This window comes from Cyrtonyx montezumae, unplaced genomic scaffold (genome assembly GCF_038088225.1).
Source record: "Cyrtonyx montezumae isolate F1298 unplaced genomic scaffold, pur_monq_1.0 scaffold_10, whole genome shotgun sequence".
Taxonomy (NCBI): Eukaryota; Metazoa; Chordata; class Aves; order Galliformes; family Odontophoridae; genus Cyrtonyx; species Cyrtonyx montezumae.
In genome coordinates, this window is record NW_027071826.1 from 46,231,190 (window position 1) to 46,257,680 (window position 26,491).

The following is a 26,491-nucleotide window of genomic DNA, read 5'->3' on the forward strand; positions in this document are numbered from 1 at the left end:
ATGCACCATTTCTATAAAAAAAATTCAAAGTAATCCTCTTGCTTTAAGACAAATTTCCTGTTCAACTTCGATTAAACTGCACGCTCTCTTTGAGCCACTGCAAAATTACAGAAGTGATTGATATTTTCCTTCTATTTTTTCCTTTCTCACTCTCTTCCATTACAGGTAGTGTCTGCCTTCTGCTAAGCATGTGACCCAGGCGCCAGAGAAAAAGGCCTCATACTTTTTACCCCATTGTTAAATGGGGATACTAAACACAGGATTTTAAACAGGACTCTGACAGTATTTGTCTTCATTTAGAAGACTTACCTCCCACAAGTACTCCAGGGGCAGAGCTAAAGCACATCTACATTATTGAGACCTGGTTATTAAGTACAGTTCTGAAGACAAATTACATGAGCTGTTAACTGCATAACTTTGGTTTGAGGGATGCCCTGCATACCATATCCATAAATATTAATTTTCCATGACTTTTTCTTTCATATGAAGGGACAAGGAAGAAAAACCAAAAGTGTGTCTTCCAACAGTATGAAGGAAGCATGTAATCCAGATAGACAAAAATGAACAGAGATCAGTAAGAAGCACTCACTCGTTTTCCTATCACCTAAGCAGCTCATTCTCACATCAGTTCTGTTAACACGGCTTAGCGATTCACACCCTCAGGCAACTCAGTGTGTTTGATTTCTTAGATCTGTATCGCAAACACAGCATCAACCAGTGGCCATGATAATTAAGTAAACTTACGACACACTCTAGGAGTCCTCCAGTCTACAGAAACTCCGTGCTGGCAGCACTGATGGGCATATGCTGATACACTTGTACAGAAACATTCACAGTCACCTCCTTGGTTGCAACCACATGTATCTGCCAAGCAGTTTGAGTAAAACCAAGTGACATCAATCTAGAAATATAAATAAAAAGATCATGTAGACACAGGCTACAATCATCAACACAAATCTGTGATTCCTTCAGAGTTTTAACATAAGACTTATTATAGTACTAAAGGCTTTAATTTAATGTCTGCATTAAAAACAAAAGAAACAGATTATTAGAACACATCAAAATCTTGTACAGCACTCAGTAGCACAACTTCATACCTTATTATGAAAATTAACACTCAGGTGCTGATGTGAAATACTTTTGCATGGTTTTCTAATATATTTAAACCATAATAAGCAACATAGAAACTTAGAAAATAAGAGAAACTCAATTGACCACAAGAAAACGTATCTCAATCATTAATAAAGTTAGACATACATAAAATGTAAGTAATAATAAATCAGATGGAGAGCTCTTCATGTGAGTGGTTCATTCTCATCATATAATTATTAGAAAACTTCATGAGACAATCTGTCTTTTCTTTCCCCTCAGGTTACTGAGGTGTGATTTTAAGGGACAAAATTTCAAAGAAGATTGTCGATGTTAATTTGCCGATTGAATTGTAATAGATTCTCCATGGACCTATACTTGAATATTTATACACGAGGACCTTGATATCTTATACAATTGACTAATCCAATGTTACATTAGCACAACTTCAGCATTAGCTTCCATTTTCCCTTCAAAATAACATTATAAAGAATAACTCAGCAACATTCTTAGGTATCTTTCATGCAGAATTTCCCTCCTCCTTAGAAACCACTCTGACTCAAAGTTTTTATGCCACACACTCAAGTTTCAGCATCTGAATATCTTACGTTATTTTCCATATAACACCTTGCTCTGAAGAAAATCAGTTTCCTTTATTCTTGAACTGAACCCAAGCCTGTTGTCTGTCAGAACAAGGTAAACAGCTCATTAATTTTCATTAGTTCCTTGAATGAGGAGATGCATGCAGTTTCTTCTCTGGGAAAGAGTTCTCCACATCTGATATTGCCTAACAAAAGCTATGAGTTTACTTAAACATGCCTGCATTCATGCCATGTAATACATTTGAATGATACAAAGCGAGTCAACTACAGTTATTCAAATTATGCTCTGAATGAAAAAACAAGTAACAAATTGCATATAATTGTCCATTAATTGTAAAGGGGAATAACCACAATGCTGAATGCTAAGTGATGCCAAAGTGGTATTACATGGCACTAACAAATGGCTTTTTAAGTCAGCTAATTGTAGATAGTCCTCATAACAGATCTAGTTAAACATTCCTATTTTAGAGTTAAATAGGTATGGCTTGGACTTTCTTCATTTTCTTCACTGCTATAGTAATCAAAAAGATTCTAGTCTGCAAAACAAAGTGAATATCTGAAGTGATTTGAGCAGTTTCTCTCCAATGAAATGATGACTTCCACATCTTTCTACATGTGACTACAACTCACCACTGGATGGCAAGCTTCAAATGCTTCACTAAACAGTATTCCACATTCCTTCTTGGCAAATGGCTCTCTCAGTGGATTCAAACTGCATGGATTCTGAATGTCATACCTGTCAACACACTTAACAAGAAAGTAAAATCAAGGAAAGAAACTTGTTTCATTAGCTCTTTGTGTTTGAGCTTACCTAATAGGTTTGTTCTGCGGGCATTTTTAAGGGATTTTTTTTGTGTTTTTTTGAAAAAAAAAACTACAACAAAACACCAACATCATTTGGGAAAACTCAGAGAGATTAAGATAAGGAATTAAAAGAACTGTGAACTCTGCACTGCTGCTTGGCTAAGATTTCCAGGAATTAACTTCTGATTTCATTCTAGATAAACTGTATGTATGACTGCAAATATCCAAAAATCTATTAGCAAGTATACCTCTACAGCTGTCCAACTGTTTCCAAATTCTTGCGAGTTTGTTAATTCAAAGTTATCTGGAGTCCTCAATTCATTTATTGTTTTCAAATCAAAATTTCCACACAACCCTGTCAATTCACCCTGAAATACAAAAGCAGAAGCAACCATTTTTCTTCGTGGTATAAAACATTATCAGTCACAACTACTTCCAGAACTTCCTTTGTATGTCTTTGTCTTCAGTTGCTCCTCAAAATTTGTTAGGGATCAATACTTAACCACATTTTCAGCCTAAGAAGTTCAGTTATTTGTGATAATAAAACTGTGGAAATATTTTATGTTGGTCAATATTTTGTCTTTTAGATTAAGTACCACTGAGTCTCTGAGAAGTGATGTGTTTGCCCACAACCTGCTTTTTTTTAAATATATTTCAACAAAATAACATCTGCTTCAGTAGCAATGGGAATAAGTACTAAAGAATGTTGCCCCCAAGGTATTTGTTTCTGCTGTTACAGAAGTTAGACAGTAAAAAGTGAATAAAAAAATTCCAAATAAGAATGATTAATTTAATTGACAAGGCATTTGAATACTTCGCTCCTTGACTCTGCTACTGAGTTCCTATAGAATTCATGACTTGTTTATTCTACAAAGAGTTCCAGCATAAACTTAAGAGTAACAAAAATACCTTGAAGAAATTGCATTGAGAGCACCGACTTTTCCTTACCTGCCACTGATGACCCATCTGTATGTGAACTGTTGTTCTCTGATCCCAAAGAATAGTGATGTATTCATCAGGAAAATGAACAACAGTGAAAAACCCAGCTTTCCATAACTGCATTTTCTGTAGTTTGTCCATGTAACTAGATGAGCTCTGTTCAAAATAAAACAAGGCAGCTTAAGATGTAATAACATCTTCATAAAATATTAATTTGACAGGAACTGAAACATACAAAACAGATGACACAGATGGTTACAAGCCCCAAAACTGACTGGTGATCATGCAGGAATAAATGCTTAAATAGAAGTGCTCAGAAAATCAGAAGTTTTAACGTTTAAATCAGAAGTTTTTAACATTTTCAAGACTGACACTTACTGGATTTCCAGTTTCATCATCAAATATTAGAGAAGACTTCCCAACATTAATGAAAATTTCTTTTCTGCAAATGATTCCAGTATTAAAGCAGTTAATATTCTGTATAACTACTGAGAAACTTGAGGAAGTACTCTGCAGAGAAAAAAACAGGCACTTTTAAATATACTACATATATTGTTACACAGATAAGTTAACATAAATACATACTGAAGTTTCTGCAAAGTATAACTCAACATCTACAACATACCAACGCTTAAAATGTGCTGGGGATGCAGTATATGACAGATTAAAAACAAACAAGTAGAAAGGTGGATTTTTAAATCCAACTTTACAGAGGCTTCATACGATGTCTCACCTTAACTAGATAAACCTTACAAGATCCAACAAAGTCATACGTAAGTCCATCAAATGTTCTGTAATGCCGATCCCCATACGCAGTACACATAGATGGGCACGGATGGAAGGTGCACTGAAATGATCCATGCTGGCAAATGCTGAAAAACGTATGACCAACAGTGGTAATATCAACTGTAGCCACAGATTAACAATTAAGGCTATTGCACTGAGAAGCAAAACTACCAAGGACGCATAAGAATGAAAACTGTGGACATTTATGAAATTTCATCTAAAGCTGCTTAAAGAAATCGATTCCCTGGAATTTTTGTTTTTACGTATTTAACTCACGTAGCCTGTATTCCTGTTAGAACCTATAGGTTTCAGATGCTACAGAGACACTGTAGACAATACAGACTCTACAGACAAAGAACATTTCTTCTGTTGAAACAAGAAAAATGCCACCCAACATAACGCAATTTAATCCTTACTTACACACATCAATGATATGTTTCAAGGATGAAGCCATCTCTATCAGTACACTCGTCATACATTAGCTGATCCTTAGAATCAGCGAGCAATGCATCCGTATTCACTTTGATTGAATGGAATTTTTGCATAAACTACATATATAAGAAAAAGTAGTCCTATTCCATTTTGTTTCCTTTAAAGAACTGTTTTGGCTTTTGTTTTTTTTTTTCCCCCCTCAACATAAGCATTATTATCCCTTAAATCTAGCCTAAGAATAGTTCAGATCCTGTCTAAAGTCATCTTAAGAATCACGGTGTCACCCAGGGCATAATCCTCTTTGTATTTGAATATAAATTTCAGAAATAATGTAAGCATTTATATATAATGCATACAATTTTATTGCTGGTTTCCACAAGTAAATTTTTAATTGTTACATTCTTAAGTTTCTAAGCCACATGCACATTTAAAAGATGTTCCTCAGCAATGGCAGCAAGCTGGGGCCCTGGTAGCTTTGTTACATGTACAACAAAATACATGTAATATATTTACTTTAACCTAGATCTATAATGTTATAATTTCAACATATACTAAATTTATTCACAAAAGTATTAAGCATTTCATATCCTGATTAAATGAAAATTCTATATTTTACAACTGTGTATGAACCTGTCTTTTAGAAATTTTAGATAAATCACTACTGTTTGGCATCTCATATACTGAAGTACAAAATAATGTTAAGTTTCACATCAGTATAACTTTCCATTTCTAATCACATTGCTTTCAGGTGTTACAAGGTTATAATACTAGTGCTTTTGAAAGAATAGCAACTGAGAAGAAAATGAAGGCAGCTGCTAGCACTAGCAGTGCCATGTTTTCTTCTGCTTCTTTATCAAGTGACTCATACCAACCTGGCATTATCTTTCAGATTTTCCAAGACTCCACTTGGAAACATCAATTATTTGAACCCCATTTGTGCTTTTTATAACTACATATGTACATACACTAAGCACTTGTCTAAAGTGAGTTAAAAGGAATACATTTTTGCTGTAACCCAGCTTCTTCTAGTCATTCTGAATCAGTGTTTAAGGCAGAAACCTGCCAAAGCTAATGGATAGAGAATGGAAAAACAATGAAAGCATGTTTAGGCTGAAAAAATAACTGATGCTTTTCATGTTCTCTGAGAGACATTAGGATTCAAACATACTCTTGTGCAAAAACATTCCTTAACATGCTGAGTGGGGAGCTCTCTTTCCATACTTTCAGGAGCCATAACACAGTTACAGTCAGAAGGAAGGGCTTGGATGTCCTGAGCTCCACATTTCTTGCGTATCAAGTAAATTAACAGTTTGTTAACAGAGTCTAGGAAGTCCTAGCTGAAAAAGCAGAGCTACAGGCTGCTTTCAGACTTTCACTAGCGTTTTTTTAAAATATGTATTCCAAAAGAAGTGTGTATGGAGCACAAAGCCCAGTTCGGCATCCCCAGCCACTACACAGCAATTTCTTCTAGTCTCAATGTAAAACAGCAAACCTGCACAGCTAATTGCACCACCCATATTACCCTGCACACCGCAGCACCAAAATGCAGCTCTGTGAAGATCAGCTGCTACCACAACCTGTTGTGTTTAGTCTAGCCCATACATAATTCAGGCAGTTGCACTGGAAACAAAACTACTAGTCCATCTCAAAACTTGGGAAACATTGAATTTCGGTTTAGCCAGACACCAGAACTAGGTTTGAATGTTCCTGGCACTCCAACAGTAGCTCTGCCAATTTGTCATTTTACTGTTCCATAGAGAAATCAGATTAGTAGTATTATTAATACTATTAAGACTAAATCAAATATGAGTGATGGTAATGATATTTAAGACCAATGCATACTATTTCTGTACACTAGATTACACAAATATCATTATAACTACTAAGAGCATTCAATGGGCTTGTTGAATATTCTTATGGTTCGCAGGAATAAAAAAAGCACCACTCCCTTGCCACGTGAAACATCTATGTAAACACACAGCATTCTCAGAGACCTTCTCCACCTTTCATTAAATACATCGCTCCTGTTGGTAGGAAGCAGAGCTGGCTGCAGACTTATCAGTGAACAACTGATTGTCAAAAAGACATCATCACTTCACATTCCTTTGCTTTTTGGATATGGAAGAGTTGAAAAACCATGACAACCTTAAAGAATTAATGGGCCTGGCCTCAGAAAAATAATGTCTAAAATTCCAGAGAATTTCCACCTGCACTGCTGCTGCCTTTGGCAAAGTCTCACACAGATTAAATATGATGTAGTAGTTCTTTCTGATGTAAGCAATAGCACACCAGGTCCAATTAAGAGGGCTTTTGAAATAAGGGGGTGAAGAACCCGGGTCGCTTTACCTGCCTGCCCAGTGGAGATGGCTTGTAAGACGCTTCACCAGTCGACCAAAGGGCTACAAATATCTTCTAGAGCAGATATTGAGGACCTGACGAGAGGCAGAGGTAGGCAGTCAGCACAAGGCTGGAGGGGGCATTAATATCCAGACAAGGCAGTGTCTAGACAAGCCTTCACTGTACAAGGCTATACTGAACTGCACAGGCCAGAAGTAGTAGTTTACCAGGTGACATCTGTTAAATGCTCCTGGTAAGCTTAGAAAAAGGGGACAAAATGAAGGAATTATTCTGCTGAGAGGTTGGAGGCTACAGCACTACTGCAGTATCTTAGTACTTGAAAGTATAGCTGATTTTTCTGAGGCTGTGGTAAGTCACTTAGTGCCAGCTTGCAAAATTCAACAGCAGACAAAAATCAAAACAGGTGGGAGCATCAAGCAGGTATGTTTTCACACCCTAGCTCTAGTGAAGCCTATCAAAATAATGGTATATCTTGTTCTACACTAAGGGCACTCAAGGAAACTCCACAGAGTAACCTAGCTACAGGGCAGGCACCATGCACCAGGGCAACACTGGACAGTAAATGACCAGGTTTCTGCAGGTCACTCAGTGGTCCTATCAACCATCACCTATTTACAACAATTCCTGTGAAAGCTAATTAATTCATCAGTTACGTCACCCACAAACAAAAATAATTTAACTGTAACTATGCTCAGCAAATAGCATTGCACAATACTCTAACCTATCATTGCAAAAAAAAAAAAAAAATCAAAGGACTGGAACACCTCTACAACAAAGAAAGGTTGAGGGACGTGGGCTTGTTCAGCCTAGAGAAGAGTATGCTCTGTAGAGATCTAATTGGGGCTTTCCAGTATTTAAAGGGAGCTCATAAACAGGAGACAGACCAACATTTCACATGAACAGATGGTGATACAAGAAAGAGAAATGGTTTTAAACTAAGAGTGGAGATTTAGATTAGGTATTAGCAAGAAATTCTTTTCTCAATAAGGTGGTGAGATGCTGGAACAGGCTGCCAAGAAAAGCAGTGAATACCTCAACACTGAAGGCATTCAAGACCAGATTGAACAGGGCCTGGGCAGCCTGATCTAGTGGCTGACAACTTTGCCCATGGCAGGGGGGTTGGAACTAGGTGATATTTGAGGTGCCTTTCAACCCAATTCATTCTATGATTCTAAGATCATAGAAGGCCACAGGGTTATGTTTGAGCCCTCAGATTCCATCATAAATGTTAAAAAAATGTAGAAAGCTTTGATTTGATAAATGCCGTGCAGGTGTACAGCTTGAAGGACATTTCCCTGTACTCTAGAAACACTCTCCAAGGAATATTCATTTATATTATCTTGATATACTAATAATCAAAACAGTGATTTTTTCCTAAATGTGCTTTTGTCCCAATCAAATCACTTTATTCCCAGCAACATATTATTGTATCTTTACATAAAATTTCACCAAAAAAACCTAAGAAAAGTAATTTTAATAGTTCATTGCATGAATGCACATACAAAATTATGGTGAGTGGATAATAAGAACCTATTATGAAATCAAATTAAAAAGATGAAGGTAAAAAACAGTAGTCAAGGCATAGTTAAAAACTAAGTAGAAATAACAAACAGATCCATGCTTACCATGTATGACAGGAAGAAATCACTTTGTCACCTGGGAAGTATTCCTTTCCTTTCCACAAACATGGACATTCATCTGTTTCCAAACATACATCCCCATGCTTAACAAGACTATTAAGAAAAAAATTCAATAGCAATACATTCAAACCAGATACCTACATACAAAAATATTTTTTACAACTTAAAATAATTCACTGAAAAATATTTTCAATCATATATTGAGTAGGTACAGTTTTATTAATATTAATGTATGTGTAATTCTCAATTTACTTTCACAGCACCCATATGTTGTACCTTTAGTAAGTAAATACTAGCTCATGGGGCATTAGCTCTTCAATCAGTAACCTTATGAAAACATTAATGTACACACTTAAAGGTCATGGAAACTACAGTTTTCCAGACCTCCTCCAAATTCTTCCAAATTCCTATTAATTTTAAATTAAATTCCATTTAAATTTTCAAGGTCAGGTTGGATGGGACCCTGAGCAATCTGACCTAGTGGAAGGTGTTCCCACCCATGTCATGAGTATTGGAACTATACGGGTTGGAAGGGACCCTAAAGACCAAATAATTCTGCATTTCTATTATTCTAACTACAGAGGAATTGCCATCACAGACCTTTACTCTAGAGGTATAAAGCCCCTCAAAAATCAGTGACAACCATTCAAAGAATGTGTAGATTTAAAAGTGTATTGCTTTCTTCATCAGAATTAGAGAGTTTTCATGTTACAGTTTTACTGTATCTGTTGTTAACCTCTTGGTTCTATGAATAACAATGATTATCAAAAGAGCTTTCTCAGATGCATGAAATGAGTACATACTACTGTATGAAGGACCTCTAACTTCTAAGCAAGCAATCATAAAAATACTTAAATTCTCCGAAGGAGACAACCATGTGCACAGGAATTTGTAGATAAAGGCTAAAAAAATCTGTTGTTCAAGCTATAAACCTGTGTTTAGAACTAACTCGAACTCCTGCAGTAGCACATAAGACCTGAAATGATTAAAAAAAAAAAACCTGAAGAAAGAGATTCCAGTAGCAGAGAAAATGAAGAACTCGTGTAAAAATAAAGAATGTGACAAAAAGCGGCTTGTCTAAATTTTAAAGTTAGATATTTGTGGCTTTTAATGATATCCATAGAAGTTGGAATATCAGTTTTATAAGAGATGTCAAACATTTTACAAATACACCTCAAGAAATACATTGGAAATATTGAACATTTCCAGTTTAAAACATTTTTTCTAGCCATATTTCTTCCAAAGCTTTATTCATTTCTTTAACCTATTTTAATGCTATATGACAGTCAAGTAGATATCAAGATAGGACCTAGGGGTATAATAACTGATAGAGCACCACTGATGACAAAACCATCTTTCAAATGACAGGACTTCTGTAAATTTGAACTCTTGATAATCTTTTTCCTTTTTCCAAATGAGTTTGTTTGGAATTATAGTGTTTCTGTAATTATACAAATTTCATACAAGTTTTCTTTCTTCTGTTCCTATAGCTTTCTGAAGAAAATAGATTCTTTCTGTTGTTTAGCACTGCAGTTTTGTCAAGGAACTGCACCAAGGACCACAGGTCAAAGGTACAAGTCATCTTTACAGAGTGATGTGTATGTGACATGTTCTTTGTAATCCATGATTATTTCAAGAATTGTGACACCTGAAGACAGTCAACTAAAAGACTGAAATTCCCACTGGCTTAAAGCTCAGAACTGAAGAGAGCACATTCAGACACGAAGAGCATCATACTGGCAAGGCAACATTAAATGAAGTGTCTTCCCTCAGGGTGGCTAAAACAGGTGATAACAGCTTTCTCTCTTGTGAAGCCAAGCAAGTGGATACATTTCAGAGATCTAAGAATTCACCACAAACAGATGACAGGCCTTGCACAGTTCTCCTTTGAAGTATCAGACATTTTTCTTCACACTTATACTTTACTGCCTAGCCCACAATGAACTAAAAAGATACAAGGATAGCTACTGTACTTCATCGTGCTTAACCAATATTCAGTTTCACTACTGTTTTATCACTGACTACAGTTTTGTTAAGTAATACAAATACTTAAATATTCTTGATGAAGTTATCATTAGCATGAACGTGTCTTGTGAGCAAATAATGTTTTGCTTTTGCAAAACTCATAGATCTGAGGCAGAACAAAAAGTCTCCGACAACCTCCGTCAGAGCTGTTTTTGATAGTTTGTGAATCATCCGGCTCTTACCCTTGAGTAACAGCATACTGCCAACTGATACACTCAGACACTTTTGATCTACCAACTCTTCTGGGGCTTCAGCTGAGACAGACACCTGCACTCCTGTTGTTTCATCTTGTAACGGCAGAATCCCTGCAATCACCTTTACCACCAGTATAATACCAATGCTAAGCAGCATGGGCCAACAAAAATAAAATTCATGGAAATAGCAGTAATGACTTATAGAAAAAAAGGCAGATATGAGTAATGAAAATAATAAAATGGAATGGTGAAGACTCATCAAGTCTCCCATACTCTGCAAACTCTTTTGCAGACTCCTCCCTCCAACTGCATTTTCTTCAGCCCTTCCAAAAGGCTTCTGAGTATTTGGCTCATCCAGATGACTCTGCCTCCTCTGAAACCCTCTTGAGCAAAACCTAATACCTGCCACCACATACCTCCTACTTATTATTTTGGACAAAGGAGGGCAAAATTATCTCACAAGCTCTAAGTGTAATACTGAAACCGACATAAAAGCTGGGTACCTGTTTTGGAAAGGATGCTCCAACATTGGAGCTGAATAAGAATTATTCTCTGTCTAAAGGAAACATTCCAGTAACACATTTAAGTTCCTTGTGTATTATTTGATACAGTACATCACCTCAGGAACAGTTTCTAAGATTTTTTGGAGAAGAAAAAGTGATTCAATATTTCTTCCTTAGTTACAAAACTTTGTTACAATTACAGTTTATTAGTTTCCAGCTCATCGTATTTTCATAGCTCCATTTCATGAGTGCAAGTGAGGGAGAAAGAAACAGACCTAAAAACTCCCATTATATTAAAACAGCTCAAGTTTAATACTGTCCAAATTCAAACAAGAGTATTCTCTGGCATAGTTGATAGATGCCTGCATGGGTGTAGAACATCACAACCAGGCTGGGAAGTCTGTGTAATGCAACACCACTTGTTCACGAGAGAAAATGAAGTGGACATTACAATATGCCTGTGATGTCTTAATGACTATAGTTCAGTCCCAACACTGAGGTGTTTTAAAGATTTAGAATTAAAGAAGTGTATACTTTTGTACCAAAGAATTAAAACTGAATCAACTTTTCATTTTTGCGAGTGCCAAACAAACTGAGTCTAAGGAAATACATGGTCACAAAGCTGAGAAAAGGAAAAGTCATGTTTTGTGTTCTTCTGAAGCTACAAAACGAAGCAATAACAGAAACTAACAGAAGCAATAAATTAATATTAACTAATATTTGCATTTGGAGCTATGTGTATTGCAAGCAACTGAAAAAATTCAGTTTCTATAGGACAGCTTCTTCATTTCTATAGCAAGATTGAATTAATGAAAAATATATACCTAAATTTATTAAATACCTCAGTTATCAGAGTCATTCCTGACAAACACTTGTCTTCAAGAAGATGGCTAACTTTCTCACAATTCATATCATAATTCTTATGCCACAAGAACTGTAACAGAGAATTATTTCCCATAAAGTACTTAAAGCAGTTACTTGTGTCTGATATATCCACAGCAGAATAAAAATTAAGTCAAGTAAGTAACACCCACAAAGAAAACTGCAACATTTCACTATGATTTATTTTATATTTAACTTCTATTTCGTGGAAGTTGCACTAGAATGCACTCTAAGCATATAAAAAAATAAATAAAATACTGCTGAAAGTACTGTGAACTATTTGAAAGAGTATTTCAGACTCCAGATGCTAGATAGACTGCAAAAATAAATAAAAATTGCCCTCTTAAAACCTTTACATCACTTTGAGCAAAAAAAAGTTCTTCCTCTTTCTGTGGGCGTGTGTTAGATAATTCTCATAGTATCATAAAAATCACCCTGCCACACAGATTGGAAAGATCCTTCCTTCTGCAAGGAGTGTAGCTTCCTATAAATATTTCTTAATTGTGATATATTCTTTATCTACCTTAATTTTTTTCCCCATTCCTTCACCTAAAATAAACTAAAAACAATCAACTGTTAAACAGGCTTATTACTCAAGTTAGGTTGGCTTACAGGCAGAGAATCAGCCTAAACTGATGCAAGATCTAAGAAGCGTAAATAAAAGTAGTGGAAACCAATGATTTCAATTCAGTGAGTTCATTTCAATAACTGATATTAAGATAAAATAAATTATATCTTATTTTTATAAAACTGAGGTCACATTGTGAGCTTTACATTTCTCCAGTAAGAACTGTTGCCTAGAAAAGAGCATAGAAACAAACAGTCATTTCTATTGCATCAGGGCAGACTGATATTTCTGGTCCAAAAACTGGGCTTGAGGATACCATTTCCTACTTCTATTTGAACTCTTCAAGCCAATTGCAAGACTGAATACCACCAAAATCACGACAAACACTCGTTACTTCTACTTTTTAAAATATTTCAGCAATAGCGTATGATTTCAAAGCAACTCAGAAGCTCATTTTAAAAGTTTTCAGTATGAATCCCCAAGACAAATAAAATGCCTTTTGAAGGAGACTACACTGATGACAATGTCAAGGGATGAATTATGTCACCTTCGGTGGAGAGTTATAAAAAAAATAGGTTAAACATCTTCCAAAAATCTTCTAGGTACATATGATTTTGCCCTCGTACAGGGAGTACTGGATCACACTATTTCAGTGACTTTTGTATATTTTAGCTATTTATTTTGCCACTTTTAGTTTATCATTTCTTAAACCTTCAACAGCCCATACATTTGCAGTAAGCCCTCAAAAGCACAATGCTCAACCCTTGATACCTCAAGTACTCCAAGTGGAGATATGGTTCATCTTCAGTGTGATAGCTGCTTAACCACTACTGAAGTTAGTCAAATATGTTTGTGCACCAAAATACAATACTCACCCTGATGGGCAGACACAACCTGAAACACAAGGAAGGTGAGCTGAGAAAGTGAGGTTCAGCAGCTGATTCTCACAAGTTCTCTCTCTGCTGAGTTCAGCATCAACTTCAGGATTACTGCAATTAATATAAATCTGCCCAACTGGGCAGTTGTGCGCTGAGGGAAATAAATTGATAAACAATTTAGCTCTACACACTTGAAATTTTGTATCCAATAGAGGTCTGCAATACACCATTTAAATAAAATTGCAAACGTACTGCCTCTGTAACATCTGACTGCCTTCTGGACCATAGTTAACTTCCCAATACTTCTATAAATCTCAGGGAATACTCTAATACATACACTTAGTAAGGGACATGACTTTCTCAAGAGCTAGGAAGTAGAAAGAGCACCAGAGTCCAGACCATAATACTTAACAAAATATAAAATATACTGTAATATGTAATAGAAAAAAACTTTGAGAAATGCAGTAGTATTCTTTTGTATCTGTTATTCAGAATTTGTAGAGTGAAAGAATAATTAGAGTTCAACTTCTATAATGACATTTTAAATGGTGATTCTAGCCTCTGTATTCCCTTACTGAAGTTTTGCTGTTTGTCATGCACTTAATTTCATTTACATTAGCAATCCTAAAAAACAAAAGAAAATACATAAAAGTATTCTAAAGTCTTGGAAAAAAAGCTGCTCAGATTTAAAATATTTAGACAGTTCTCAAGGATTCCATCTAGTATATCATTCATTTCTACACATAGCACCAGCTTGTACCAAATACAAAAATGCACAGAAAGTAAAGGGCACATGTTCATTAGACTTCAAGTATATTCTCCTCTACTGCTTCACTCACCAATTACATTGTTATCACAGTTCATGACTCCGTTACTGCAATGGCTAGAATAAAAATAAAAGATATATGAGACAGGAAGATGTCAGGTATTGTTGTCTTCTGTCCAGTAGTGAAATATACAGTACAAATCAATAAAAAACTGTATAAGTTCTAATTTTCAATGCAAATACTATGATAAAAGCATATATTGCCTTATCTCATAAAGATATTAATCACGCTCCAATCTTTTGCTTTCCATGTAACATAAGATGCAAGATAAGCCCTACAGATAACAACCATTTAATAGTACAACTATTATTCCAAGGAGTTTAAGTACCTGGATTGAAACAAAAATATCTCCAGAAATACTATTACACTGCTCCCGAAGACATTAGTGCAGTAATAGCAAACCAAGCCCCATAAATAGTAGGGGCATCATCATCTAAGAAAATGCAGTAACAGCAGCAAAATGAAACAAGATCATCTGTTCATATAAGAGTATGTACACAGAACATTCACACCATTAGTGTAAATGTTCCTATTTTTTTCCTTCACCAATAGCTTAACACAAACAAGCTATTGAGGCAGCAGCATTTTTTTGTACTAAAAAAGGGTGACTTCTCCCCAAAGAAAACACTGTAAGTGCTGATGGATACTTCAGTCTTCTCTCACCCACTCCTATCGTGCATGGGCTATCCATGCATAGTATCAGCATGAAAATGTTTTTAAAGAACTGGTTGAAAACACAGGCAGAAAGGCTACTACATTGGCAAACAGAAGAAATTCCAGTTCTAAAGTGAAAGCCATAATGAGGAAGTACTTAAGATAAGCGACAGTGCAAAGTAAAGATGGTGATTGTTTTTAACAAAAACACAGTGACAGGCTAAAAACCAGCATACTGTATTTTTTTTCTCCAGTTTATCCATTTATATAGTTCTATGCAATTCCTAATGCACTGCTTGTGAACAAGGCACTTCAGAAAAGCTGATAGCCTGTTCTTCTGCACTTCAAAAGCTTTCTTCTCAACAAACCTGCTCACAGCCAGGTCAAAAATGTTACAAGCAAAAGTCAGGACTAAATGGGAGATACAGACTTCCTGTCTTAAATCCCAGCAGCCAAATTCCAATTAAATGCCACTGAAATCAATAGAAAGATGATTTTCACATACAGTCATTTCTTAAATTAAAAATCAATTTGTGGACAACCAAGTGTGACTCAGCCAAGTATTTACCAGGGTGATTAGCACAATTAAGTTGGGAAAAAGTCAGAGTTTGCTGGAGCTCTGCGTGTTAGTATGGATCTACTTAAGGACAGTGGCTTTTCATTCAAATTTTCACTTCAGCATAAAGAACTACAAGCACAGCAACTTGAAAACTTAAGTTCTAAAAAAGCTATGCCCAAATAGGCATAAAACCCAACGTAAGATTATTCTGTATGCTTAATGTTGACAACAACAAAAACAGATTAGACAGGATGATTTGCTGGAGATTTCAGAACAGACAGACAGCAGATTTTATCAGATGAATAAACAGTTACATCCTCGTACCATTTGCCCAAAGATGTGATAACATTGTCTCCAGGTGGATAGTCAATTCCTTGAAAATAACAGGGGCATTCATTTCTAGAGCAGAAGAAAAAAAGAAGGTAACTTATTACCACAGTAACTCAAGGAAAAATTTCCTTGATGGGAAAAAAATCCCCCTATATTAATCAATATTCAAAAACTTTTTTGGGGGGGAAATGGGGAGGATGGGTATTTTATTTTCTTAGGCTGCAAAAACTGATCTGAATAACTACAGATCTGTAGCAACAAGCATAACTGAATTGCTTTCCAAGCAAAATCAGCAACAGAGTAGAACTTTCATTTAACAATGGAGACCTTTTGTATTTCTGATATGCCAGAAACAGACAGTATGTGACAATTAGCTTTGGCAATGTTTGATGAATTTAAGTACTAGAGTTATTTCTGTTCACCATGCAGGTATGGTATACTGCTAAGATCCTGCCAATTTTGCAAAATGTAGGGTACCTACAGGTTACATGTTTATTAATGTCTAAATCTAAAGGCAGGTGTGTAAGACAGTGAGTTCAACTATCAGAATTGCAATTTTACCTACCTCAGTACACATCTTTCACTCTTGGAGTTCAAGTATGTTCCAAAGGGACAAGCACAGCCTTCAACACAATCACTGCTGCATGTCTCTGGCACAGATAGTGCTTGGCAGGTTCTGCCACAGGTAGATACACAAGTACTGTACTCCTTTGTGTCTTCACATGAAAGAGCTGTCCAAGTGAAACAAACCTCTCAAATTACCATGCAAGATACAAAGTACCTCCCAACAATTTCGTGATAAACATCTCCATTCTTTCATTCCCAATTACAGTAAATTCCACTAAAATTGCTATCTTGGCACTATGCTGTGTAAACTACACAGAGGTAAATCCACAGTAATAACAAGTACAGTGAAGTCCACGCAGTTAATCAAGATTTATACTGGGAAAATTGAACAGCTCAAGTTTCTCCTCCCCCGCCCTCTATCTCCAAAATGTGTGACTCTTGCACATGGGCTTTGGAAAGCTTACAGCATCTTAAAGAGAATATTAGAAATCAAATGAAATGAGTGCATTCTGCAGCCGTTGCACAATACCATCTTTTCTTATACATTCCATAAATTTCTACTTAAAATCAGATTTGAAATGCTTGTTATTTTTAAAAGTTATAATATATTAAACCCTACCAGCATGACTTTTTACATATGCTTCAGCAAATCTATACTTGCTTTATAAGCAAAAGAATATTTAATGTTTTGAAACAGCTTCATTCAGTAACAGTGAGCAACACCATTTGTGCCACAGAATTTAATCAAATTGTTCTTCTTCAGGTACATATAAAGATAATCTCACTTGAGACACTTAAGCAGGACGAGCTTTCAGTAATTCTTTACTATGCATTGCGACATGGATTACCACATGTCATGATGACAGTTACCCAATGTGTAATATTGAATGCTCAGTTACCCAATGTGGAATATTGAATACAGAATGCTCTTCAGGTAAGAATTTCAGCTTTGCTCAAGGAGCCAAGCCTATTAACACAACAAAGGTGTCAGTTATGGGTTGTTTTATGGATCCCTAACTCTAAAACTTCCAAAAATGCATGAGGGCATCACGAAAACTTCACATAAAAACCACAACTCCCCAGGTGAAACCAGACTGCAAATTACGTTTAGCTTTACCTTTATCTCTTCAGTTGGTATATGCTTCCATTCATCTTAACAACCATCAGTAATATCAATTATCTACACATATGTAATCACTCTGACAGTAACAAAATAAACTCTGAGAGATTGTCAGACAGAGTGGAAGTTGATAATCCAGATAAATTGCCGCATACAGCAACAAAGTTTTTCATCTCCATACAGGATTCTTTTAAAGAATTAGATTAACCTAATGTCTATAAGCAAAGGAATAAATGTATTTAACACAGCCAATGAATGAGACATTCAAAGTCGTGCTTTTCCTACCAAGAAAAAGAGACTTGTGCTGTGCGCTGTGCTAGAATGGTGATCAGAAAATAAAACTAAATGAATATTAGTTTTTAAATGACAGAAGTGGATCAACTCTCAAGTTCTTAAAGAGTAATTATGATTATAAGTTAAAGACAACTCACCACAGTCTGGGACACTTCTTCTGAAGTCTATTACTATTCCAAATCGTCGGCAATGATGAGCATAATGGGCCAGAGCAGAGCAAAAACAATTCTGTCCACATTTGCAAGTGTCTCTTCTGCACTGCTCAAAATAGGGAACGGGACTCAAATAGGGGTAGCATGGAGCAAAAAGGTCTTTCGTAAGGATGCTACAAGCTTCCACTGCATAAGAGGCTACACAAATAACAGATTAAACACTTTCAGTGGAGGAGTTTTAAAAGTTTTTTTAAAAAGTTTAAAAATTTTTTGCTATTGATTACAGTTAAAAACTATACCTACATATATATATATGACTTTTTTCACATGAGCACAACTGTACTGAAGGATAGAAAAGTCAGCTACTCATAGCTTTGACACTTTCTATACTATAAGATAGATGAATAAACTAGGACTTAAACATTTCCTTTCCAGAACTTCTGATTTCCTGAAATACTGGACACTCTCTTTTTTCCATACTCACATCCAAATGCATTAAGAAGAATGAAGCTTATTAGCACTACACATAGTAAAAATATTCAAAGGTGATCTAGCAGGAAACATGGTGATTTCCTGGCACTACTGATGTTGCAGGTAAAATCTTAATTAACATTTTATCCCTGTACATTGTCAAGAAGTATGTACAGTCAGAGATGACAAGTGGTAGGAACTGACAGGGATGTAACTGGTTAACTACCACGTTTATCACTACTAAAAATATCTCTAGATATAGTCCTCATGGCATCAGCTACCATGGCATGCTTCCCTACTCAAATATTTTCTGCTGAATTTAAAGGATAGCAAAGTATTGTTCACTTTTTCTTATCCATAGCAGCATGCTATGAAACTGAAGAGCTTCATTACTACAACATTGTAAAAAACGGGTACTGCAATACTTACTTTTCCACTATAACAACCAGCATCACCAATATCAGACATACCACTACCCTTTAAGATCTAAATTTGCACAACACTACTGCAAACTAGAAAAAAGCAGGTATTTCATGTGCAAGTACTCAAACAACACTCTGTATCATCTGTGAGATGAATGAGATTAAGAAATGTCACCACATTTTTTCAGTAGGGAGGACTGGTTGTTTCATATATCTCATCCAATTAGGAAAACAGCACAAGTGTAACAAATACATTTGTTAATAACAATTGACCATCACTGCACACCTGACTGTAGATGGATATCACATGGATCCATTTGTGAATTACCACGCACAGGAATGCAGGCTGATGAAGTTTTCCATGCGTTTCCAAACAGCTGCGGAGTGCTTTCAGTTACTCCAACTGGTGATCTTTTACAAAATGAGCCACAGAAGAAACAGTAAATGTACAGAATAATCTCAGTTCTGATACATCCTTCAGAGTTAATTCAAGTTCCCTTCCATTGCATTCATCCCCAAAACACTAAACTGTCAGCTAAAGTTTCAGACCTCTTCTCTTTCTTTCCAGGCAAAAGCCCAGAAAAGAAAGAGAAGATAGCTAGGATCATTAGATATTCCATATGAAAGAACAGATCAAAACAGAACAAGTTCCATTTTCACAAGAGAGGAAGCAGGAACACTGCTGTCCAGGAAGTTTGCTCTCCCTTATTCATACTTCTGCCTCCTCAGTGACACTTGATCCATTTTGATCTCTCTTCTACCTATAATCCCATGTATGTCCCTAGGTAGCTGACTTTTCTGGCTCTCAGTTCTCTGAAAGAAGGGGAAGGGGCTAGAAATCCAGTGGTCCAAAGATAAGTACAAAAACAGATGGATAGCCATGAGACTCAAGTAAGTAGAGGTGAAGCAAAAATTGAAAAACAGATTTCGATGAAAATAACTCTGTATGCATTGTGTACAGAGAATAATAAGAACTATGTTCTCATGGTGCATTGCATACTAGGTAAAAGATCGTATTAGTCATACAATGAGTAATACTACTGGTGGATGTGTTGCAAAAGACAGCAGCACCTGTAGAATTTCTTCTAACCTTTAGGAAATATTCTTCAGAAATAACTAGAATTTTTTTTGCCTTTTTTTTTAATTAAACAAACTACTATGGAAAGTTTTGCTATTTTTTTCCTTTGTCATTTCTGACTCATTCAAAATTTGAGATATAAACAAACCACAGGAGAATTACTATTTGTTTTTGTTTTTCTTTGTTAACAAAGCCTTATGTTGTATTCTAAATTCCCATTCCCCTTCTTCCATGAGGCTTCTTCACCCTCTGGAAGACTATTATTAAATCTAATGTTGTCATCTAATGACTCTGATGCTCAGGCAACCCTGACAATATTTCACTGCAACACCACGAGTAAAGCTCAGGCAACTGCCAATTCCTTTTGCTGACCTGCAGGCTCCAAACAAAGGAAGCTCTGTTGGCAAAAGCAGATTAGAACTTGTACTAGAGAATAGGAGCTGAACAGAAAAAGGACTATGCAGAGAGATAAAGTCCCTCATATAGGCTAGCCCATTGTTTAGACAAATGTTCAGATAAGCTAGTCTTCAATTGTGGTATATATTTCACTGTATTTTTACATTAAAATACTCCACACAAAACTTGTTCTGAAATTCTGTAGTTGAAGGACAGCTTTTCTGTTTGCAAACCAAAACCTACTATCTATTCCGCTAACTCCTAATCTATAAATAATTTAATCCACCTATTCAGCTTCAGTACACCTTATTCACCATTCTAATTACAAATAATCATATACTGTCAAATAAAAGTCTTGCAACTTCTCATACAAAAAGTCATCCTCCATATTTCCATTGAAGGTTCCACAAAGTCCAACAGTATCACCCTTCCATCGTCCATCAGCTCGAAGATAAAGCCTCAGTCCTTCTCTGTCATATAGTATCTGTAATCCAATGTGTGTTTTTACTTGAAGAAACACAGAGGAGAGCTTCCGTATTTCAAATAAATCTAGTGAACAAGAACAGAGATCACTGAAGGGTAAAGGAATCCTGCCTATAACTTTCATTTTATTTCTTGTGATTTCATTTCAAAAAAATTTTATGTATGCCACATTTTTTTCCTACTCTGCTCCTACTCTCCCCATATTCTTGATTTATCACAAAAGGTTACATTTAAAAAAAATGAAATTAAGGACAGTCAAAGCACTTAGATTTCACCAAATTATTCATGTAGGTTAGCTAAAAAAAACAAAAAAGCACATCAGTTTAAAGACATCAACACCGAAAATGTTTCCACTCACTTCTTTTAGACAACCTATGCCTAGCAGTGGCAGCATTCTTCCTGTATTGAAGTCCCTTTTTGAAACTCCCAAATAGCCAAGCTCCCCAGACATCAAATGAACTCATGATTTGCCTATCACAGTCATATTAAAGCTAACATTGATCCTCACAGAACACAGTCATTGATTCATATATAAAATACTTGCTAGTATCTTCTGAGAGAGACATTTAAAAACTCACTGAAGCAAAAATTGAAATTATTTAGTCATGAATTAGAGAAAATAATTCTTCCCCAGAAAAGAACTAAGCAGTCTTATGAATATGAAGGATGCTATCCAAGCTTGTTAGGGACACAACATACTTTACCTTAACACGAGACACTAGCACAGTACAGTTCCTAACATCAGAGCACAACATATACTAGCAACTTAACTATGAAACACTTCATCAAAAATGAACATAATTAATATCAACAATATATCACTTAGCGTTAGTACATTAACAATACTGATGATATCACAACATACACATAGGGCACTAAAGGACTGCTTCATTGCTTGATAAGGAACAGTGTCTGAGCATATAATGCTTACCATCTGCATAAGGAAGGTTAATTTTGTATTGGTCATATATCAAAACATCTCCTGAATGAGTCAGAGTCACTTGCCTCTTGAGGTCCTGCTTAAGAGTAATGCTGATTGATTGGATACATGACCCATCCTGGTTCTACAAAAGGAAGTTATTTATAAATACACTTGATCTTAAAGATGAATGTTAAATAAGACCAGAACTTAATAGAGAGTAATTACCTCTATAATGAAAATTATCAGCTTTATACTGGTGATACCTAGCAGAGTGCACTTTAAAAATGTACAACAAAAAAGTCTTTTTTTTAAATGCTTTCAAATGTATGCTCAAATGCAACTCTACCACATTAGGCTAACACAGTTCACAACTGGAACTTGAAAAGAGAAATGTAAACAGCTCTTCCAAGGCATACTACAAAGATGCAAAATTCATGAGATCCACTGATCCAAAACGCACTGTGGGTGAGTACCCATACACAAACAAAGCTGCATTATCTTCACAGCAGGACACAGAGAGCTTATTTGGAATTCTTTTTTTCTTAAAAAATGTGTCTGGTATACCCAGGTTCTCTTAAAGGACATCCAAGTCACATCACTTTTTCGAAGTAATGAAAGAAAAGGCATCTTGTGACTCATTATTTAAAAACAGCATTTATGCTCATTATTTCTAAGAGAGAAATTGTGGAATAGATGCATAGGCTCCCTAAATACTGATAAAAAAAGCAGCAGCATATTACAGCATCCAGCTGGCCTGACCTATTACCATTACATTGCTTATTCTTACCATCATTTCAGTCCTCCAATTCAGTCAAAATATAATTTAGGAAAACTATAAAAAATACTGTACATCACTCAGCAGGAAATATATTGGGGAAAAAAATACCCTGGATTAACTTCATCTGCCTACCTTATATTCATTTTATTCATTGGCACTCAGCCAGCAACATTACCACAACCTAATCAACTGAAATCCTAAAAGCAAAGTACTGAGACTTATGCACTGAGGTCTCACAACAGAAATAAAATACATGGCTGATGTAGGAAAATTCCACATCAGCTTAAAGATCAAGAATCTTAATTAAAGTGAGCTGCTTTCATCAAAACTAAAATCAACTATAGTACGTGCTATGTGAAACTAGATTTTTTTCTATTTGTGATTTGGTCTATTATTTGCATATTTTTAAGTAACTTCTTAAGTGCCTAAGCTGAATTCTAGAAAGGTTTATTTTCAAACCTTCAACCATTTGTTTTGCCTTCAAGAATTAATGTACTTTGATCTAAAAATGATCAAATTGTTGGAGGTGGATGATTCCAGAATCACAGCAAGACATGAAAGCCTAACGCAGCCAACATTTATAAACTTCAGCATGAAGAAAAGAATCAAATAAGCAGATAGAATTTCTTGTGAGATAGTCTAAGGGAAGCCCTAAAAGAGGTCCTGAAACTGTGATACCTAAATAAAGTCCCTAGCTACTTAATACTCCTGCACAGTTCACATTACATGAATGATCTTCATCTAGACAACATACCAGGTGGAAAGCAGCACAAGTCTGAGGCCTATTGAATGTTGAATTTATCCAGTGTATCACAGTAACAAATACACTCGTACCACATAACAGGGCAACTAGCCAGAGAGATGATTAACACTAGTTCATTCCTATCAAAGTTTCTAGGTTACGACTACCATCAAAACCAATTACACTTTGGCTTCCAGTACATCTGAAAAAACAATCTTATTGATCACAGAAGACTATCAGAATTTTATTATTAGAATCAAATCGACCATTCATCAACTTTATGAGAAAAACTCTCTAGCATAGTAGATCAAGCATAACATTGGACTGAGATTACTTGATCTTTACCATCTCAGCATGCTATTTATTCACCTTGCTACATCCTGAAAGAAAACAATCAGTCTACTTTTATGATAGAATGGCATATATTAGAAATGACCCTAAAAACCATCTAGTTCTAAAGCCCCTGCAATTGGCAGGGTTGCCACCCACCAGATCAGGTTGCTCAGGGCCCCATTCAACTTGGCCTTGAATGCCTCCAGGGATAGGTGGCATCCAGCTCCGTCAGCCCTTCTTTATAAGAGAGGTGCTCAGCCCTTTGATCATAATCATCACCATCCCCTGGACCCACTCCAACAACTTCACATCTTTCCACAAGCTGGGGATGCCAGACTTGAATGCAGTACTTCAGAAGGCATCTCACAAGAGCCGAGTAGAGGGGGAAAATCCTCTCCTTTGCCCTGCTGGCAGCTGCTCTTTAGATGCAGCCCAGGATACAACTGACCGTAGAGATACAAGTGTACCCTGATGGCTTACATCCAGTCTTTTGTCCACCAGGACTTCCAAATCCTCCTTTGCAGGCCTGCTCTCAATGAGTACTTCAAGTCTGTACACACACCTAAGCTTGCTCCAATGCAAGTATATCTTGCATCTGCCCCACTAAATCTCATTTAGTTCTTCTGGACTTACTTCTCAAGCCTGTGGATGGCATCTCTTTCTTTTGCCTTGTCAGCTGCACGACTCAGCTTGGTGTCATCTGAACAAAAACACCTTTAAAAATTCCTATCTTTGGAGAGTCAAACCAGTACCATTAACAGGACAAGTTAAATAAAGATTTTCAGTTCAAAGATTTATATTCCCAGTGACTTTCACTGAGACTTGCCTAACATGGAGGAAGTCCCACCTCACATCCTGAAAACAATCATTACAGTTGCCAGAATCTCTGAATATTATTAGATGGCACAGACAGAGATGCTGAACGAGCACAGAGATCACATCAGGCCTTCAAGTACCATGAATATAGAGTGGTGGATAAAGAAAAAAAATCCAGGATTTCCACATCTCTAAATAACAAAGCAGTTTTCCCTTTATCACCAGTTGTAAATTCAGATTGAAACAGTAAAAGACTGAAAATACAGAAGTATTTCATCAGTTCAACCACCTCTCCTACACAGCTGACAAAGATGGACATCTGAACTGTGAAACGACGCTCTTGCTACTTTTGTTCTCCAGTTTCTTCACTAAGCAGTGTAGTTTCTGTTCCTATCATTCAGCAATGGCAGCTATAAATTCAGAATTCAGCCCATCTTAAGAAGCTGAAAATAAAACATACCAGCTTCCATCCACAGACCAGAGTCAAGGGGAAAAGCTCTCCATAGTGAATACATTGCCACACAATATTGACAAAGCTTCATTATTCCCGCGTACTCGAAACTGAAGAAGAAATTCCATTTAACAGTTATTCTCTGTTTCAATGAACTGCTCCCTTCACAGCACTGCCTTTGCCAACTTTCATCAGGTGTTTTCACAGGAATGGTCATTTCTCTCACTTGACTCTTAAAAATCCTATATTCAGAAGATTTTCTCATACAGACAACAAAGACAGTGAGGCTGTCACCTGAAACCTAGATAAGATTAAGCTGTGCTGATCACTTGACTGGTTCTCATTCCAAAAAGTGCTTAAACAAAATTCCACATCATTTTCAAATCACTTATTGCCTGATGACTGCTTATGTCATCAGCTCTAAAGCATGAGATGACTGAACTCTTTGTGACTCAGAGAACTAAAAATCTACTCAGGTATTTTCTTTCTACACTTTTTAATCTGCTTGAACAAGATGGTACTGATAAGTGAGAATTTTAAAAGCATACAAATCTCAAACTATTGAGAAATATGAGGTTCTCCAGAACAAGTCTTTTAGCTTCCCATTTCAATTCATTCATTTTTATAAATGGGAATCCTAGAATTGTAGAATCCTTAGAGCTTGAAGGGACCTCTGAAGGCCATCTAGTCCAACTCCTCTGCAATGATCAGAGACATCACAGCTAGACCATGTAAGCCCAGGGCCCTATTCAGCCTCATCTCAAAAGTCTCCAGGAAGGGGGCATCAACCACATGCCTGGGCAACTTGTTCCAGTGCCTCAACGTCCTCACTGTAAAAGATCATTTGCTTATATTTAAGTTAAATCTACCCTCTGTGAGTTTGAAACCAATTCCCCTTGTTCTATCACCACAAACTCTGCTAAAGAGTCTGTCTGTTTGGTACCTATGGAACTATAAAGCAGTTCTGCAAGTGATATCCTTTTAAGAGCTAGGCACTCAAATAGTTGCACTGAAGCCCCAAACTTCTGGATTACAGTACACACAAACTGCCCTTACTATTCTCTCAGCATTTTCCTCACCGATAACTGCTTTATCAGTATTTAACTCTGGAACACACCACACAAGCCTCTGTTCAACCACCTGGCTGTTATGTACAGAATAGTTCATTCAAAGCTCTGCAGAATTCCATACTTCCTAGGGACCGATCAGGCTAACTTTGCTAAAGGCAAAGTGAAATAGGAAGACCACATGCAGTAAGAGCCTAAATAATCCATTTTTTTTCTGCTCATACAAGCTACCTGGAAGCATTAAGCAAAATGCCCCTTTCAGGGCAAAGGCTATGCAAAGCATTTTTACAGTGCCAGGAGAGCTACAGAAGACAAACTAATTTGTCACC

The 26,491-nt window shown here is 36.2% G+C and overlaps 1 protein-coding gene across 1 annotated transcript in view; it reads right to left on the reverse strand.

The window, feature by feature from the left end:
- The window catches only part of OTOG (otogelin), an 87,558-nt gene that overhangs the window by 44,196 nt on the left and 16,871 nt on the right, over positions 1-26,491 (reverse strand). The window contains exons 16-30 of the mRNA XM_065755742.1: positions 21,985-22,117; positions 20,942-21,119; positions 19,383-19,507; positions 18,189-18,401; positions 16,636-16,801; positions 16,065-16,139; positions 14,540-14,583; positions 13,698-13,851; positions 8,636-8,743; positions 4,168-4,306; positions 3,785-3,944; positions 3,444-3,592; positions 2,744-2,863; positions 2,322-2,438; positions 745-901 (exon numbers count right to left, since the gene is read on the reverse strand). Coding sequence (XP_065611814.1) covers positions 745-901; positions 2,322-2,438; positions 2,744-2,863; positions 3,444-3,592; positions 3,785-3,944; positions 4,168-4,306; positions 8,636-8,743; positions 13,698-13,851; positions 14,540-14,583; positions 16,065-16,139; positions 16,636-16,801; positions 18,189-18,401; positions 19,383-19,507; positions 20,942-21,119; positions 21,985-22,117 — 2,038 coding nt within the window. The remainder of the gene's footprint in view (positions 1-744; positions 902-2,321; positions 2,439-2,743; positions 2,864-3,443; positions 3,593-3,784; positions 3,945-4,167; positions 4,307-8,635; positions 8,744-13,697; positions 13,852-14,539; positions 14,584-16,064; positions 16,140-16,635; positions 16,802-18,188; positions 18,402-19,382; positions 19,508-20,941; positions 21,120-21,984; positions 22,118-26,491) is intronic.